This window comes from Diabrotica undecimpunctata, chromosome 9 (genome assembly GCF_040954645.1).
Source record: "Diabrotica undecimpunctata isolate CICGRU chromosome 9, icDiaUnde3, whole genome shotgun sequence".
Classification (NCBI taxonomy): domain Eukaryota; kingdom Metazoa; phylum Arthropoda; class Insecta; order Coleoptera; family Chrysomelidae; genus Diabrotica; species Diabrotica undecimpunctata.
In genome coordinates this window covers 117,899,633-117,920,660 of record NC_092811.1, presented here as the reverse complement: position 1 = coordinate 117,920,660, position 21,028 = coordinate 117,899,633, and the positions used below count along the sequence as shown (strand labels likewise).

At 33.2% G+C, this 21,028-nt stretch overlaps 1 protein-coding gene across 7 annotated transcripts in view; it reads left to right on the top strand.

Annotated features, from left to right (window-relative positions):
• LOC140450839 (UDP-glycosyltransferase UGT5-like) overlaps positions 1 to 13,861 on the top strand; it is a 125,947-nt gene extending 112,086 nt beyond the window's left edge. For all 7 annotated transcript variants that reach the window (XM_072544516.1, XM_072544517.1, XM_072544518.1 and 4 more), the window contains exons 4-5: positions 209 to 428; positions 13,494 to 13,861. In XM_072544516.1, the coding sequence (XP_072400617.1) occupies positions 209 to 428; positions 13,494 to 13,770 (497 nt within the window). In that variant the 3' untranslated portion in view covers positions 13,771 to 13,861. The remainder of the gene's footprint in view (positions 1 to 208; positions 429 to 13,493) is intronic.
• The last annotated feature ends 7,167 nt before the right edge of the window (positions 13,862 to 21,028 follow it).

The following is a 21,028-nucleotide window of genomic DNA, read 5'->3' as shown; positions in this document are numbered from 1 at the left end:
ACGCCGTTCACCTTCTAGACCATAATCATTCTCTTATGACGAACTTCAAATTCTTTACATTCAAAATAAAGGCCCTAAGCTATATTTATTAAAATATATGGAAATTAACAAATTAAAGAATAGAGTAAAGCATTTATATAAATAATTATTTTGTTCTCAAAAATCAACTCTTGACATTTTACTACCTATACATTAAATTATGTTTTAGCACATCCAAATATTAAGGTGTTCGTTATGCAAGGAGGATTACAATCTATAGAAGAAGCTATAACGTTAGAAGTACCTCTTGTAGGAATGCCTTTCGTTACTGACCAACCTTCTAATATCAAACGAATAGTAGATTTAGGACTGGGTGTTCAAGTTGACTACAAAACCTTGACGAAGGACATTCTTAAGGATGCTATTTTGGAGGTAGCTCAGAATCCAAAGTAAGTATTTGTCTTCCCAGTTTTGAAGAGTTTATTTCGTCTTTTTTATTTATTTAAAACGGGTTGTTTGAAAAAAAGCTAGTTTGACTAGGGGGAACAGTTTGAGGTTCGATCGCTACATACAGGGTACGGCATTAGTGCTAGGAATTCCAATCACTTATTTGCCTTAAGAGATACGAAATAAATTTAGATAAAAGGTGGAACACCGATAGGACCCTACTCTTAAAACAGTTTTATTTGCAGATGACACTAATTTTGTTTTTTTCTGATAAAAATCTTTCAGTTTTAGAAACCACGTCTGAGTATGTAAATTCCAATGCTCAATCATGGTTCTTAGCAAATAAACTTAAACTAAATGATAACACAACTCAACCTTATTTTTACTTAGACAATTAAAACTTGTTACAATTGTTGATACCTTGAAAATAACGTACTTTTTTCTTTTCCATTAATTTTTAAGCTATGGTGTTATTATGTGGGGAAATTCTTGCGATGCCCTAACAATATTTAAATTGCAAAAAAAGCAATAAGAATAATTGCAAATGTTATAGTCCTTTTCCATCATATTGATAGCACATTATGTATGCAAATCCTCAACAAGTCAAAAAACCATAGGCGTCACCCTATACTTGTTTTGAAATAAATACCAAAAATTAATATTTTAAGATGCCGTCAACAATTCATTATCTTTTGAAAAATCTTCTGTAAAATAAGTGTCCACTAATCTCACTATATCTTTTTTGTGCGTAAAAAACGTCGGTATATATGCCACACGATTATTGTTAATTATACACGGGTGGTTAACGAGATAATTCAATGTTTCATGAAATAAATTAATGTAAACAGTAATTTAAAGGTGATTATTGTTTTCTATACAAGTTATTGCCTGACACAAAAAGAATGCCTTCTTTGAACGATTACCTGGAATTACTGATAAGGCTTCACTAATGATAGTTTAAGTAGTTTTTATGCCACATTACAGCTTATGCCAATAATATAAATTAGAAATTGTTTGTATCTTCAATTTAGTTTGTAGATTTACATTGTTCATGTTTTTCCTACCTACGTTTTTGGTGTCGATATTTTTTTATTTGCATTTAAAAATGACGTCGACAACAGGTTTTATCCCGGTTAAGTGTAGTTTTAAAGGTGCCTTCAGTCTAAGAGAGAAAAATATAATATTAAATGTACACGATGCACTTGTACATCAACGCCCTTTAAATAATGTTCGTGAAATCGTTAACATGTATTCAAATATTACAGGGGTTGGAGAAGCAACAATTTATAGATTCCTAAAAGAAAGAAAAGGAGGAACTGTTTTATCTCCCAAGAAGAGTGGAGGGAGTAAACCCTTGGAAATTGAAGAAATACATAAAAACATGATAAGACGCAGCGTCCACTCATTTTTTTAACAAAGAATTTCCAACATTGGACAAAATCCAAACATTAATTAGATAAAACGAAAAGTTACCAATCATAAGCAACAAGAAATTATGGGGACTATTGAGAGAGATGGGATTTCGTTGGCAACAGAATAGAAGAAAATCCGTTTTAATGTAAAAATATTATATTGTATGTTGGAGACGAGATTATCTAAGAACTATTAAAAAGTACCAAGAAGAAGGGAAAACAATTTTTTATTTGGACGAGACTTGGCTAAATGAAGGTCATACTGTACCATATCTATGGGTTGATACAAATGTGAAAAGTTCCCGTCAGGCATTCATCGAAGGTGTATCTACTGGAATAAACAATATTCCCGTTGGAAAAGGACGCAGACTCATAATAACCCATATTGGAAACGAATACGGATTCGTCAATGGTGGATTATTAATATTTTGAGCAAATGTTGGATTTAATTCCAAAAAATTCTGTCATAGTCATGGATAATGCTAGTTACCATTCAAGACTAGTAGAAAAATTGCCAACAACGGCATGGAAAAAAGGAGAGACAATCGAATGTTTGGATAAACACGCAATTGAGTACAAGGAGAATTCGACAAAAAAGGAATTATTACCTATTGTAAGGCAACATAAAGCAGCTTATAAAAAATATATAATTGATGAAATGGCATTAAACCGTGATGTAATTATTTTACGTTTACCCCCATACCACTGTGATCTGAATCCGATAGAAAATATATGGTCTCAAGTAAAGGGTGAAGTCGGACACAACAACAAAACTTTTAAATTAGAAGACTTACAACAATTATTAGAACATTCCTTATCAAAAGTAACTCCAGAAAATTGGAAAAATGCTGTTAGTCATGCTCACAAGGAAGAATATAAAATGTGGAATTTGGATAATATGACTGATGCAATGCTGGAACCGGTAATAATTAACATTGGAGTTGAAGATTCCTTAGATTCTGAAGAAAGCAGTGAATCTGAAATGGAATTTGATTAAAATAATATTCATTTTTTTACAAATCGGCCCCTGTTACCGCCACAAATTATTTTATATATAACCAATAAAATAAACAGTATTACATTTCTTGCAAATTCATTAGTACCTGTTAATCTCGATCACTTCGACAGTGGCAACTTTATTTAGGGATTAGTAAGCCTCAAAACTATTGTATTCTATTCTGCTTCAACCTTTATACCTGGTGGTCATACTCAATTTAAAATTATTTTATTTTATTTTTCATTGAGTCACCCGTATTAACAGTTTAGGGATTTGCATACATAATGTGCTATCAATATGATGGAAATGCACTATAAGTCTGAAAAGACACCTTTTGAGATTTGCTTTTTACTCTGCTAGTGAATACTTTGATCACTTCGTAACATGAACATTGTTTATAAAGAAATGAAGGTTTTAGAAATTTATAAAATCTATAAAATTTATAAAATATATATATTTATTTATCGTCTTTAAATGATTTAGGGTCATAATAATATTCGATTAAAACAATTAGTTTGCTAATTGGGGCACTTTTTTCATTATTTCCGCATTTCTTTTATTCAATAACTATACTTTCTTTGATATTTTTTATGTTAATTGTTCACATGCACTTTGTTACTTATATTACTAACCTAACATAACATTTTTGTTTACAAAACGTCTCTTCGACGTTAAAAAAAAATCATAAATTTAATAAAAAATAAACACTATTTTTTATAAAAAGTCCTATTTCAACAAAAATTAGGCAAAATTTTTTCAGGCTGATTAAAAATATTCGACAAAAACAAATTTAAAAAAAAAAATACTAAATAATCTAGACTGCTCCTTATTTTGTTAGTATTGGATGAGATATCAAAATAACTAAGTAGTTAGGATTGTTGTAGTGTAAAACATTAATAAAAACATAATATTCTAACTAGTTGGCCATGACTCACACTAATCTTGTTTAAAAGTTCAAGATTAGACTATTTTAATAGTTCCTGTTGCTTTGTTACTATTAATTACATGAATTTTTTTTAACGAGAAACGTATTGATAAAGCGTTTGTGCCAAAAGAGTATAACAAAAATGTGCTAGTATAATTATCATTAATTTAACTGAGTTAAATTAGAGAATAAACAAAAAAAAACAAATTAATTCTATAGAAAATGCCTGTGTACATAAAATATCTAATACCTCGTAAATACTTATATATGTACTTACATATACAGGGATGAGTGCCTTAAGAACCGGCAAAATAACGCAAAAGATAGAAAACATAATACGTTGTGAAATAAAAAGAGATGAAAGTAGTAGAGGTGGGAAATTATCGACATAAACCTATAATTTACTTTACACTACATTTGATCTATCGAAAGTTTCCCACCTTCAGACGTTAGCTTATGAGCTGGTTGACTTCAGTCATAGTAATACGTATCACGTAATGTAAGTACAAACAGTTTAAGTGTATTTTTTTATCCAAAATTAAAGTATTGATCAATAATAAACTGTGATTTGAGACGTCGCATACCCTCTTCTCAATACAGAAATATGATAGCTTGTTATTCTGTATTCGTCAACACAGAATTAATTATCAAATTACTACTAATTAAACTGTTTACTTACATTTGCTTTATTGCCTTCAATCAGTTTTTACTTTATGCGAAATTTAAAAAATGTTAATGTTCGACGTCATACTTGTAATATTATGACTGAAGTCAACTAGCTCATAAGCTAACGTCTAAAGGTGGGAAACTATCGATAGTCGTAATGTAATGTAATGTAAATTAGAGGTTTCTATCGATAATTTCCCACCTCTACTATAGTATATTTGAAGAATAAGCTGGAGTAAATTCTCAGAATACTAATCTTCGCACCTCGAAATACATAGGCGTGCACATCTTCTAACTAAAACATAATCTTAAAAGAAAAGTTTGCTTTAAATTTATTTGGATATTTAGAACAAAGAATTAATCCAATCCAATATTGGTTTAAAATAAAAAGATATACATAAAAAGAATAAAAATTCTATTATTTGTGAAACATACAGTTAATATAAAATAATAAAATACAATAAATTATACTGAAACGTAAAATACATACACAAAAACTGTAAGTTTTTTATATATTCCTATTAATAAATAATAATATTCTTAATACTAATAGTATTGGAAATAACAATGAAAATTATATTAGCAATAAAAAATAAATAAAAAATAAACAATGAATTTGTCGGCAATTAGTTCAAATGTAAAATAAACTTCTGAGCTACATTTTAAAGTTAAGCTTCCTTATATTCTGTTTCAGACGAAGTGTTATCCGACCGGGGATGAATTATTATAGGTTCCATACTGCTATCTATTATATGATCAAGCTCCCACATATTTTTCTCAATATTAATAACGTGATTATTACATTTTTGCCAATGTTCAGTCGTTACTTCGGATATTGATTTATGAAAAAGAATAGTAACATCTGACAATTTAAAAGTTGTATTATTTCGAGCAACGTTACTTTTAACTTCGGCCCATAGTAATTCAATCGGATTTAGCTCGCAATGATACGGTGGTAGGTGAAGTATTTCAATTCCTCGTTTTTTGGCTATTTCCTTAATGACAAATTTTTTATAATTTTGTTTATTAATTTTAGCAAGCTCTAATAATTCTGCTTTTGTCATTGTATCGTCAAAGATTAAATTCTTAGAAGTTAACCACATTACAATTTCATCTTTCCTTCATTAAGTAGTTGGTAAACGTTCAACTAATCTAGAGTGGTAAATTGCATTGTCTATCACAATAACTGAATTTTTAGGTATGAATTCAATCATCTATTCGAAATATTCTTCAAACACGTCTCCGTTCATCTGTTCGTGATAATCACAGGTCTTTTTTTATTCAAACAAAAGTAAACCCTTCTTAAGAAATCCATTCATACTACCTATATGGGTAACAGTTAATCGTCGACCTTTACTTGTTGGTTCCTTGAAACCAGGTGAATATCCTTCCAGAAATGCTTGTCGACATGTTTTTATTGTTTTGTCTTTCCAAACTCTCCCTACAGTATGCCCTTCATTAACCCACGTTTCATCTAAATAATAAATTTTCTTATTTTCTGTCCTCATTTTTTTTTATTTTTCTGAGGTAGTCTCGTCTCTAACACACAATTTCTTCGGAATCGATAAGCATTGACTGTCTGCCCACTTTTTCATACTTAAAGTTTAACTCATGCAAAACTTTCCAAAGTTTGTCTCTACTTATTGTGGGTAAATCGGGATCGTCGGTAATGGCTTGTAAAACTTTATCCGAAGTTGGTATTTGTTTGTTAAAAAAAAATAGTAAACCATTCTACGAATTGCATTTTTGAAAAATTCATCCACATTCACTTTCGACAATTTTGGTCTTCCTGGTCTCGGTTTGGGTGGCGTTATACCAGCTGATTTTTCCTCTTTTAAAATGTTATATACAGTTGATTTTGAATATCCCATTACTTTAGACGAAATTTCAACTATACTATCAACAGTATTGGAAGGATTGTGTTGCTTAAAATAATTGTAGACGTTAAGGATAACACTCTTTTCGTTAAGTGATAAATGATTCAACTTTAATTTTTTACCTGGTGTATAATCACACGTTAATTCCATATTCTATAAACTCACTATTCACTCTTCCAAAAAACAACTGTGTCAGATCTCTTCACTTGCTTATAATCGACTAAACAAAAATTTTCTGATATTAATGAATGACTATTTAAAGACCATTAACCATTTTTTTAATCATTGGTTTTCCAAACAAAATCGAAATTTATACTATTTAAGATAGCGTTCCTATTTATCAGAAACTATCTTTCGCTAATCGACTTTTTCTATCTAAACTATCAAAACACCATTAAATAAATACCTATCCCCTGAATTAGCTGGGCAAATTATCCCCTGGGATATTACCCAATAAAGGAAGAAGAAGAAGAAGAACTAAATACCGATGTATTTCAAGAGTTTCTTTATTTCTTGTTTGATGATATTGACCCATTTAATGGGTCAATATCATAACGACAAAAATAACCATAAATAACGTTACTAAAATAAACAGATTTATATAACTATAATATGCTTTGAAAATGGTTTAAATATTTAACAAACCGAAACAAATAATGTAATACCTAAAGTACGTCTATGACCAGCTGAAAAAACCCTAGCCTACACAGTTCTAACAATAGCAGGTATTTAAATTTTACGATAGTCCATGTGACATGGAAAAATTTCTATCTAAATAATCAAACCCAACGTAAAATAAGCTAAAATATTGACGTTGTACAAAAAGCACACGTACTAAAATATGCTTAACAATTTAGTTTTTTTTTCTGAGAATTTACTCCAGCTTATTCTTCAAATATACTATACTTTCATGTCTTTTTATTTCACAACGTATTATGTTTTCTATCTTTTGCGTTATTTTGCCGGTTCTTAAGGCACTCATCACTGTATACAAAAAAAAATGCAAATAGTTTATCCTATACGACACGATAAATTAATATATATATATATATATATATATATATATATATATATATATATATATATATATATATATATATATATATATATATATATATACATCAAATATACAAGATCATAACTGAATTGTACTGTGCGTACAGTACTAAAAAAACAAATGAGCATTAAATCTGAGATATTTCTCGTTAATTAATACTAATCGCAATCCATATCTAAATCGTCCTTATCCTCTGAATCATCTCCTATATTAATTATTACCGGTTCAATATTTTCCTGAAAATTGTCCACCGCAAACACTTTTTCTTCTACTTTCTTGACGTGGTTCACGTAAGTATGCCACTACTCTTTAGATACGCTTTGGTAAGCTTCTTTTATCAACCGTTCTACGGTTGAATCTTCACTGAAGAAATTGTTATTTTTGATTAGGCAATCCTTGATTTGCCTTTTGGTCCACAATTTTTTCGGAAAGTCAAATTTGCGGAAGTGGTATGATGCGTTATCCAACGTTTTCTTTGTCTTTCTACAAGTTTGGAATTAACATTTTTTCAAACCATTCTTCATATAGATCCCCGTCCATTTCGTCGTGGTAATCAGCGATTCCCTTGTTCAAGAAAGTTAATTCGGCCCATGCCACGAACAACAAATCGACGACTTCTTTGGGTTAAAGCTTTCAGTCCAGTAGAGTAGAGAGAATCCAAGACTCATCGGTATAAACAAGGTTTACATTATCCTTATTTCTCACTGTTTTTATTTGTGTGAGGTACTTGTGTCTCTTGTGTCTCCATCCAAGAAGACTTTATACATGGAAAGCACCCAGTGATACCTCAGGGAAAATTATAAGATACCAAATTGATTTTATCAACATAAACAAAAGGTTTAGAAATTCTATCACCTCAACAAAAACATATTCAGGCGCAGATCATAGTCTATTTGTTGCAAATATCAACATACGACTCAAAATAATTCATAAGAAAATGAGGCCCAAGATATAAGACTACTAAAAGAAAATGACATCCAGAAAAAAGTAAAAACAGATATTAATAAGAATTTTGCGAAAATAGTTGAAGACACTACTAGAGGCATAGCAGAACAGTGGAACGAAAACGCTATTTCGAAACGATATTTCAATATCATCAGTATTACTTTCTAAAAAACCAAACGCTAGAAAATGTGAAGAACATAGATGAATTAGTTTGATGAGCCATATACTTAAAGTACTCCTTACTATCATTCACTCGCGCATATACGCCAAATTAGAAAAACAAATGAACGAAGTTCAATTTGGATTCAAAGCAGGACTCGGAACGAGGAAAGCACTTTTTAGTTTGCAAGTTCTAATACAGAGAGCCAGGGATGTCAACTGCGACGTGTATGCATGTTTCATTGATTTCGAGGAGGCATTTGATAAAGTCCCACATGGGAAACTAATCGATATCCTAAAAAGATCAGGACTCGATGGTAAGGATATAAGACTGATCTCAAACTTATATCTCCAACAAAAAGCAACAGTACGATTAGGAAATGAACTATCCGAGATCTTCACAGGCGAAAAAGGAGTTAGACAGGGTTGCATATTGTCACCCCAAGATGGGATTGCTGTAAATGGCCAACTTATAAACAATATTAGATATGCAGACGATACACTGTTGCTGGCAGTGTGCAGGGGCTTCAAAGGATGATTGATAACGTTTTAGAAGCATGTAACAAATAAAAATAGACGTTAAAAGCGCAAATATTTAAGAAGCTTGAAGCCTTTGAACTTTGGATATACCGGAGAATGTTGAGAATTCCATGGACTGCCAGGGTCACCAATGAGGAAGTGCTGAGAAGGATGGGTCGAGACAAAAAATTGTTGAGAACAATAAAAGTACGCAAGGCTGTATACCTTGAACACATTCTGAGGAATGATAAATATAGTCTTTTGCAGGTCATCATGCAGGGTAAAGTCGATGGCAAAAAGGGAACAGGTAGAAAGAGGAAGTCATGGCTGCGAAATATTCGAGACTGGACAAACATGACTGTAGACGAATTATTCCACGTTGAAAAAGACAGAAAAACTTTTAGAAATGTGGTCGACAACCTCCGTTAATGAAGACGGCATAGGAAACAGAAGATTAGTGATTTGTGGAAAGTACGAGAACGAAGCATATTTTGTGGATCATTTTGGGGTGGACGTAGAATTAATCAACTGTATGTTATCAGAAATGGACGCTAATTTTTCGCCATTGGAGGCTTTTGAAATAGAATGCCCGTAACTTTTAGAGAATAGATATTTATTAACGATAGTGATGGGATAGGAGTTATTAATGAGAATTGACTTAGGTACATTCAGAGATTCATCTTTGTGTAGAGAATGTGTCAACGTATGTATTTAAGACGAAGGGCTTGTATTAGGTTATGTTTATATCTAGTTGGGTGTGCAGAGTGATAATTTAAGAAACGGTTGCTTCTTCTAAATGTGCCTATCTTCTAGAGATGTTGACGACCACATTGACCCATCTTATTCTTTTCACAGCAAGTCGAAATATATCACTTGACTTTAGACCAGCCTTTGTGTGGTGTATATATGAGACCCTTAACATACGTCAGTAACATCACATTTCAAATGCCTCTAATCGTTTTATGGCATCTTCTAAGACGTAACATTCTTGTTGCAGAGAATCTTCCTAAGGCTGTTGAAAGAGCTTCTGGCTTTTTCATTACCAGTTTTTATTTTGTAAGTGTGATCCCAAGTATCTTTAATATTGCAGCCCAAATAGCACATGTTTTTCACTCTTTCTAACGGTGTATCCGAAAGTGATTGAACAAAGAAAGCAACTTAAAGTTGGCCCCTGTGATCAACAGACATATAAAGCTCTCTCCAGAGATATTCAACGAAGATGCCGAAAAGACAAACAAGAATACATCTCTGAAATCTGTCAAGAAATAGAAAATCACGGATATCGAAATGAAACCAAAGACCTCTTCCGGAAAGTGAAAATTCTTGCGAGAGAATTTAAACCCAAGAACTATGCAATAGAGGACAAACATGGTATTATCATAAGTAATATCGACAGAGTGTTGGAAACATGGAAAAACTATTGTTCAGAGCTCTACAGGGAAGAACACGTAAATCTAGGCCACACTTCAGCCCTCGAAAACATCGCATACAACCCTGAACCTGAAATTCTGCTGTCCGAGATTGAAGAAGCTGTAACTCACCTCAAGAAGAATAAATCCCCTGGCTGCGATGATATCACGGGAGAGCTCCTTCAGAACATGGGAGACAAAGGATGTTACATAATGTGGAAACTTTGTAATAAAATTTGGAGATGCGGAAAGTGGCCCAGAGAATGGCGCACATCATTGTGCATACCAATCCATAAAAAACTACAAAGTGTAGTAATATCGTACCATCTCACTGATTTCCCATCCAAGCAAAATATTACTAAGAATCATTAAACGCCGTTTGCAACAATACTAAGACAAACAAATTCCCCAAGAACCAGCAGGCTTTGTCAAAGGGAAGGGTACGAGAGAGCAAATCCTTAATATGCGACAGCTCATAGAAAAGGCCCGCGAATTTAAAATTGCAATAATAATCTGTTTTCTAGACTACCAAAAGGCATTTGATTGTGTGAAGTGGGAAGTTCTCTGGACAGTTCTTCATGAGATGGGAGTTCCAGATCATTTGGCAATATTAATTAAAAACTTATACGAAGATAACTCAGTTAAAATAAGAATTGAAAACCAGCAATCTGATACCTTCAAAACCAGCAGAGGTGTACGACAAGGGTGCTTACTATCTCCAGACCTGTTCAATTTATATGGAGAATACATAATAAGGAACGCACTCGATGGATGGAGAGGCGGAATCTCCATTGCAGGAAAAAAGATCTCAAACTTAAGATTCGCAGACGATACAACACTGATACCAACATCTGAAGAGGAGATGTCGAGACTAATAAAGAGAGTAGAAACCGAAAGTAACAAGTGTGGGCTCAAGATTAATAATCAGAAAACAAAAATCATGATTGTGGACCACGCGAATATCCTCCAAACAACAGGCGCCCTAAATCAATTCGAGAAAGTAGACGAGTTCACGTATCTAGGATCTTCCTTAAGCAATGCAGCCTCCTCCCATACGGAAATTCGCAGAAGAATAGGGATGGCCAAGAACGCGATGCGTCGACTGTCAAAAATATGGAAGGACCGCTCTTTATCCAAAAAACTCAAAATGAGACTGGTACGGACACTCATTTTTTCAATCTTCAGTTACGGTGCCGAAACATGGACAATAAAATCAGAGGATAGGAAAAGGATTGACGCATTCGAAATGTGGTGCTGGAGACGAATGCTACGCGTCTCGTGGACGGAGCACAGATCCAATCAGTCGATTCTCGAAGAGCTAAACATTCAGACCAGACTCTCCTCTCAGTGTCTTGCAAATGTTTTAAAGTTTTTTGGCCACATTGCGAGAAGAGACAATGACAACTTAGAAAGACTAATTGTATGCGGAAACGTAGAAGGACGTAGAGGCAGAGGACGCTCACCTATCCGATGGTCAGATCAAGTACAGAAAGCCACTGGAGAGACGTTTTCCGAGTCCATAAGAGAAGCCCAAAATCGCAAGAGATGGAGAGAATTGACAGCCCGCATTGTAGGAAATCACGATCCTCAGCAATGAGGAAACGACAAGAGAGAGAGAGAGAACGGTGTATCGCATATTGTAATTTGGGTGTTTATGTTGGTGTTCTTACTAATGATCATTATTTATGTCTTTATGCAATTTAGTTTTAGGCCATATTTGTTACATGTTTCTATAACGTTATCCATCATCCTTTGGAGCCCCTGCGTACTATCTGCCAGCAACACTGTATCGTCTGCAGATCTAATATTGTTTATAAGTTGACTATTTCCAGCAATCCCATCTTTTGATTCGTCCAAGGCCTCTCTAAAGATGTTTTCAGAGTATATGTTAAATAATGACGGTGACAATATGCAACCCTGTCTAACTCCTTTTTCGACTGTGATGATCTTGGACAGTTCATTAGCTAGCCATTTCTTTTCTGTATCATATGGTGCCCAGTGCGTTATCCTGTGGTGCATCTCTAAAAAGGTGATGCAATTCTCTCTCTCTCTCTAATTCACATGTAAATTTGAGGTAATGATCAAAGCTATTAAAATTTTTAATTTCTTTTTCTCCTATGATACTGGACTGTGAGATTGGATTTCATTTCAATGGTTCCGGAGGGAGGTAACTAGACTGGAAGGTGGAGGATTTGCAAACAATGATACCACATCAAAGCTTACTAAGACGTAGTCATCTGGTAACTGATAAATATTGATGAAATCACTGAACTGGAAAGAGTCTATTATATTAATGTCATTCCTATAATTCATCCTATCACAACCTCCCCTTGACACTTACCCACGAACCCACAACAAATTTCACGAACCCCGTATAATTTTTTTTATCAATTCCTTTTCAATAATTTCGCTCAATGAAAGTACAAGCTTCTTCTTCTTCTTCAGATGCAAATCCACTAATGGATGTTAGCGATCACATTTTCCATTAATTCTCTATTTCTTGCAATATGTATCAGATATTGTATGTCGTTAATCCCTGTCCATTGCCTTATGTTTCGGAGCTAGGACATTTTCTTGCTTCCCATTCCTCTCTTGCCTTCAATTTTACCCTCGATTATAAGTTGGAGGAACTGGTATTTTTCATTTCGCATGATGTGACCTAGATACGCCGTTTTCCTTTTCTTGATGGTTTCGAAAAGTTGGCGTTCTTGGTTTATTCTTTTAAGGACATCTATATTTGTGAATTTCGCTGTCCATGGTATTTTTAGGATACGGCGATAGAGCCACATTTCGAAAGCTTCTAATCTGTTTATATCCCTCGTTTTGAGTGTCCAGCCCTCTAGGCCATATAGCAGCACTGACCACACGTAGCACTTAGTAAACCTTAGTCTCAGTTAAAGATCGAATTCTGAACAAGTACGAGCACTTACTAAGAAATAGAATAAACACATGTGCTGATGCTGTTCGCTAACCACTACCGTGGTAAGGATTTAGGAAACATTCGTTGGACTTTCCGAGTTTGAATTTGTATAAGCCCAAGTATCTGATGAAGAAGGGTTGCTGAATATAGTTTTTAACTTATTTTTTTATTTTTGTCGTAGGTACAAAGAAGAAATGAAAAAAGCAAGAGCTATACTATTAGACCAACCCATGAAGGGAGTGGAAAAGGCGGTTTGGTGGATAGAGTACGTCATCAGACACAAAGGTGCCAAACATTTGAGAAGTCCAGCAGCGGACATGTCGTTCTTCGAGTACTTCATGGTCGATGTTGTACTCTTTTTATTAACATGTATTGTAGTTATTTTGTACTCTGTATATAAATTATTGACCGTATTAAGAGCGATGTTAAGGAGTTCAAAGAAGATTAAAAAACAATAGTTTACAATTATTTCTTGTTTTTAGTATTAATTAGTTTTAATGTGTTCGTTAAGTTACTTTTTAAAATAAAGAAATATATTTTTTAATTAAACGGTTCGACTTAAAGTAAAGTAAGGTTTCTTCTTCTAGTTCCATGACCGTTATCGATCGTTGAATATCATGTTGGCTACCATATTCGCTATCGCGCCTTTATTGACAGCAGTTCTAAATAACGATGTAGTTGATTTTCCATACCATTGCCTTAGATTTTTCAGCCATTATGTTCTTCTTCTACCAGGACCACGATTACCTTGGATCTTTCCCTAAATGATCAGATGTAAAAGATCATATTTTTCAGGGTGTCTCATAATGTGACCGAAGTATTCCAGCTTGCGTTTCTTTATTATATTGACCAGTTGTGTTGCTTGGTTCAGCCCTCTAAGGACCTCCTCATTTCTAACTCTGTCGAACCAGCTTATTTTTAGTAGTCGTCTGTATACCCACATCTCAAAGGTTGTCAAGCGTTTAAGGATAGCCTCAGTTAGAGTCCACGCTTCCGCTCCATATAGCAGGACAGGAAAGATGTAGCAAGATGTCATGCGAACTCTAAGGTCAATGCTAAAGTAAGGTAAGTAAAGTAAAACCCGCGTTGACCAATAAGTTTATGGACTAGGTAAAGTTCCAATCAGAAATAAATGTGAAAATTGAGTTCAATGGATTTATTTAAATGATAGAACAATTGGAGCGAAAACTGAGCTATTAATGATAAACATCCAATACAACAACACATGCATAATCCAAAGAAAAACAGTAGGAAACAATTACTCTAAAGAAATTTGAGAGTTGATGCAGAAAAAGAAAAGCTCGGAAGATATGGCAATGGACTCAAATCTTCTTCTTGTAGTCTTGCAGTGCCTGCTGTCAGAAATGTCCGCGCCAACTCCCACGCCAACCCCTCCAAACCACGTTATTATCAACGGTATGCACAGATAGTCAAAGGCTCTCCATAATGGAGAGCTCCTCTTTAACGAATCCTGGTCTATGGATTGAGAGCTAGACTTATCTACGACATACACCTACACCAATCCTGTGCTATGAGAATGACGTGGTAATTTACGCCTATGGAAAATTGAGTGGCACAGTCAGAGAAAATTCAACTGTTTCTGACTTCAATGGACTTCAAATATAGGACTAAATATAATAATGTAAGTATAAAATCATGAAATTTACAAACAGTAAGAATATAAAGGGATTAATAATGATAAAACAAGTAACCAAGAGAGCAGTGACTACTTTAACCAGACGCACTCGGAATAAATGTGGGAGTTAGAACCCGACGTTTTATATTGGACTTATAACATGGTGGTAAAACCAAAAATTACATAGTCATCAGTGGTATAATTGTTATAGCTGCAGCAAAAAGTGGTATCTAAAATTAAAAATGGTTTAAAAAGTTGCCTGCTTCTATAAGTGAGGCTTTGAGAGGCATACTAATACAAGTTAGGAAAATCCCATTGGACCTTTCTTTGCTGCGCATCATTATAAGCAAGAAGGTGGGAATGGAGTATTATAAACTACAAGAAAACGTGTATAACGTAATGTTTAGGTCAGAACAGAACAATACCAAAAAGTATACCGTATGGATGATGACTTCCGACCATATAGTATCCAGATACAAGTGGAAAATCTTGAATATTTGCTCTTGTGATTATCTCTTTATTATTTAAATTTACAATTATAAGATACATTCATATTATACCTTTGTTATTGTTCCTAAAAACTAACCATAATACCTAATATATGTTGACGTTGACAGCAGTCATTCATCAGGACTTCCGTCAACCTACACTACGTACCAACATATACTTAACACTCCTCCTCGATTTGAACTTCAATACATTACTTAGGAGGAAAAATCGCTTAAATCTAAACAATTAAAAAATATATATACTTATATCAATATTTTTACAATAATTTTACATCAGTTAAGAAACGCCTGACATTGACCTTAGATGGCAAAATTTTTCTTTAGATAAAGGCTTTGTTAATATATCTGCCAAATTATTTTCAGAGCAAATATAATCAATACATATCAGTTGTTTTGAAACTAAATCTTTTATATAATGCTCTTTAATGTCAATGTGCTTGGCACGTTTAGAATTTTCAAAGGACTGACACATTGCTATTGTACTTAAATTATCAATCCAAAGTTTTGATTTACCTTGTACATTAAAGTCAGATGAAATACCTTTTAAGTAAATCAATTCTTGATCTGAGGTAGCCGCAGCTATGTATTCAGCTTCTGCAGTTGAAAGAGCAACACAGTTTTGTTTCTGGGATAACCACGAAACTGGATTCCCACAATAAAATACAATACATCCTGTAATACTTTTCCTGTCAATTTTATTTGATGCCCAATCTGAATCTGAATAACAAACTAGTTCCCATGATTTCTTTTTATATGTCAATGAAAAATTTTGTGTCTCTTTCAAATAACGCAACACTCTTTTTCCTGCTTTCCAAGTTTGTTGTGAAGGTTTATCAAGTACTCTACTAAGATATGAAACAGCAAACATAATATCCGGTCTGGATGTAGTTGCTATGTACATAAGACTACCTATAAGTTTCCTATACGGAACATAAATTACTTTTAGAGTGTTATCTATCTGAAAATTTGTTTCCATTGGCGATGCCGCACCTTTACAATCACTCATACCAAATGAACTCAATACCTTTGATATCATTTTCGGCTGTCCTAATGTGAGATTACCGCTTTCTCTTGATATTGTTATTCCTAAAAAGTTCTTCACTTTACCCAGATCCTTGACACAAAAATTGTTTTTCAAAATATCTATTGTTTCTTTTATTTTCTGTTCATGTCCCGTTAATATTATATCGTCAACATAAACAATCATAAATATGTCTTCTCCAATATATAGACAAAAATCGTGTTTTGATCGACTAAATCCATTCTCTGTTACAACTCTATTAAAAGTATGGTTCCAGCATTTTGGCGACTCTTTTAAACCATATAATGCTCTATTTAATTTTAAAACCTTTCCCCTATCTATTATTAGTCCTTGTGGAGGATAAATATATATCTCTGAATCAAGTTTTCCATTTAAGAAAGCTGTTGGCACATCAAGTTGATAAATTTTCCAGTCTCTTTGCAGTGCATGAGCCAGCATCATTCTCACTGTATTCATTCTTGCCACAAGTGCATAGGTCGATTTTAGTGGATTCTCCTCCTGTACTTGAAAACCCTTTGCAACCAACCTTGCTTTATGAGTTCCATCATCTTTAATTTTAAAAATCCATCTTGTATTTATAATCTTTTTGTTATCAGGTAAATTAACTGGTGTCCATGTGTTTAGGTTTTCCAATTACTCCAGTTCTTGATTAATTGCATTATTAGACTCTCCATTTTTCTGCGCTTCTTCAAACGTCTCTGGTTCACCGTTCAATGATAGTAAGCAATAAGCTGAATATAATTCATATTCACTTAAATGTTTTGGTAAGTGTACCTCTCTTCCTCTTCTAGTATATATTAGGTCCTCTTCATTATTATCTATTTCATTTCTAATTACTTCTTTGTTTTTATCTAAACTTTCAGAATTTTCTTCATTTTGGATCCAAACTGTTTGACTTTTACTGTTATCGTTAACCTCATCGATTACATTATCTTTATATTCAACTTGTTTTTCATCAAAAATAACATCTGTAGATGTAATTATTTTGTTCTTTTTACAATCCCATAATCTATATCCTGAATTAGAATAACCTACCATTATTGTTGTTGTTGTTCTAATATCAAATTTATTCGGTTTTGGAAGAATTACACTCCGTGCTTTAGAACCAAAAACTCTAAGATTATTAAGATTATTCTCACCATGCCATATTTGAGATGGTGTTTTACCACCATTAGCTGTTGTAGGACTCCTGTTCAATTCATAAGCTGAACATCTTATTGCTTCACCCCACAAATGTTTGGGCAAGTTAGTTTCTACTAGTTTAACTTTAACTTTATTTATCAATGTACGATTTATTCTTTCAGATGTACCATTTTGCTGTGGAGTGTATGGTTGAGTATACTGTAACTCAATACCCTTTTGTCTACAAATATTTTTAAAATTTCTTGATGAGAATTCACCCCCATTATCTAGTCTGATACTCTTAGTTTTAACATTATGTTAAGTTTTAATTAAATTTATGAAATCAAGAACATTATTTTTAGCTTAACTTTTATGTTATAATAAGTTAACTACTGTAAAATGTGAGAAATCATCAACTAATACCTGAAAATATTTTTCTCCATCTAAAGTAGGGTTAGCAACTGGCCCTGCTATATCTGAACGTATTAAATCACCAATTCTTTTGCTTTTCTTTTCTTTACTATGAAAGCTTCGTCTTGTACTTTTACCCTGAATACAACTTTCACATGGTTCTTTTGAAAAAGGTAATTGTAAAATTTTTAAGCCTAAATGATTCAAATGCCCTAAGCGTCTATGCCAAATGTTTCTATTAAACTCAGTTTTATCTAAAACATTTACATTTAAAGCCACACATTCTATTTCTAACTTAAAAAGATACAAATTATTTCCTCTAGGACATTCAACAGTATATGTTTTTCCAATAATAAGCTCACAATCATTTTTAAATAAAACCTTATTACCCTTTTCAGTTAATTGTGAAACAGAAATTAAGTTATGTTTCAAGTTTGGAACAATTAAACCATTAATACTTACTTTTCTTCCCTCACACATTCCTCTAAGTTTACCTTTTTTAGTTGATTTCAATTTGTAACCATCTGCAATTTGTACAAAACTTGTTTTATCCAAATTTGTTACATCAATCATATAGTCCACAAGTTGATCTGACAAAAAATTTTGTGTACAACCTGAATCTAAAACAAAATGTACCTCATTAAGGTACCACAGTTCATTGCAGGATAAACCGTCTCTTCATTTCGCACTATTTCTTCACTACTAGTAACACCACTGGACATTTTCTGGTTTTTAACATCATCATTAATGGCATTTATCGCAATAAAACCTAATTCTTCTTCTACATAACCTGCATGCTCAGAGTTACTTCTATTTGTATTGGCACCTCTATAAAATCCACGTCTTCTGAAACTACTAATTCCTCTACTCTGGTTTTTAACAATTGAAGTTCTGCTTCTAAACTCATATGATTTATGGTCCATTTTACCACATTTGAAGCATTTAATATCACTTACTTTGAATGCTGCCTCATTGTTCATAGTATGTGGTTTGTTTTTATCAAATTTCTTCAGCTCCTCATCCAATAATCTAGATTTAACAAATTCAATAGTTACCTCAGTGTTTATTGTTTCTATTGCTGTAATTACTGATTCATACTCTTCATTAAGGGTTAATAGAAGATGACATACTTTGTCTGATTCATCTATCTTACTACCTACACCTTCCAGTTCTCTTATATTTCTGTCAAAATTCATAAAATGGTCTTCCAGTTTTTGATCTCTTTTACACTTCAAAGTCAATAGCTTCTTTTTTAATGTAAGCTTGGTGAATATACTTTTTCTCTCAAAAACGTGTTCAAGTGCTTTCATCATGTCTTTATCGGTTTTGGCATCTTTTATAATGTCTAAATGTTTATCTGTAACACAATAAACTATGTATAATCGATTTTGCTTTTGCATCTTCATCTGTAAAATTTTCTCTCTCTGTTGGGTCTATACTTTCAATCACTGGTAATACTTTCTTTTCATTTAATAAGGTCTTTACACGGAATTTCCAACTGTTAAAATTCTCACCTGCGAGAATCGGAAATTGTTGACCTGCAAACATCTTCCAAGGTAATCACGTTTTCTTGATTTATCTTTTATTCCTTTATCAAGGAGTTATCTGGGCCCATAACCTCTTGAATATTTGCTCTTGTGATTATCTCTTTATTATTTAAATTTACAATTATAAGATACATTCATATTATACCTTTTTTATTGTTCCTAAAAACTAACCATAATACCTAATATGTGTTGACGTTGACAGCAGTCATTCATCAGGACTTCCGTCAACCTACACTATGTACCAACCTATACTTAACAGAAAATACTTTAAAGATGGACTTCCTTCTACGGGAGATAAAGGGCAGAGAAAACATTACACCTGGTACACAGACGGGTTTAAAACTACAGTAGGAATGGGGCGTCTTTAGGTTCCCACGTCCTGATTGTTTTCATCCATTTTGCTTTTATTAGGCTTCCTACCTCGCCGGCTAGTTCTTTTTTGTTTTTGGACTCCACTCTAGCAGTGACAAACTCCATCTATTCTATTGCTTATATCTATTTTATAGTTATTTAATTCAGTTAGCAGGTTTTAAAGTAGTTCCTATCTATAGAGTGTTTAAATGTTCCAAGTCACGATTGTCAAATTGTGTTTTTTTTCTTGTATGGTCGTCATTGTTTAATCAATCCATTTTTTTTTCATCATTTAATTCAGAACTAGTTATTTTTGTTGATGATTGGTTACAACAGTCTTCTATAGTAAGAGTCGGAATTGAGTAGAGGAGGCTATGTGACGCTAGCTAGATATCACGCACACACTACACACATTACAGTGTGTAATAAGACAATTGGAAGCAATACAACCGGTTTGTAATAAATGGCTTCCGAAAGAAATAAAAAACGTAACAACACTACAAAATGTTTTTCCAATTTAAGTTGTTCAGTAAGTGAATCAATCACCTTTGTCACATTTCTGTATTTGTTTTAATGTATTAGAAAAAATAATTTGTCGATAGCCTAATGCTGACAGATCGTAACCCACAAAAAATTGAAAATTCATATTGTGTCAAAGGCAACCAACCGTGCATCCCTATATGCCGTTAAATTTTCGTAACCTAAATAAAATAGTAAGGTGGCCATTCCCGCGATTTCTAACAAGTCCTAACCCGCTCGCGTTGTTTGTTTACTTTCAACTCATCTTATCCCACAGTGTAGCTTGAATGGTAAGGCGTGTTGGTAGTAAGTCGTTTGACGTTTTGGGATAAAAACAAGACAAAACAGTAAAGAATGTTAGGAAGGGAATATACTGGTTATAGAAGGCTACAAAACATTGTAAAACATGATATTCTACGCCCTGAACGTAAAAGGAAGCCAACCTGTGTCTCGAAGTTTTGCGCTACCACGCCGACTCGCTTTTGCCAAACAATATCAGAAAACTTAAGAAAAGAAATATTTTTAAAATTTTGGGAAATGTCCTGGGAACAAAAAAGGATTTTCTTCGCTCATATGGTT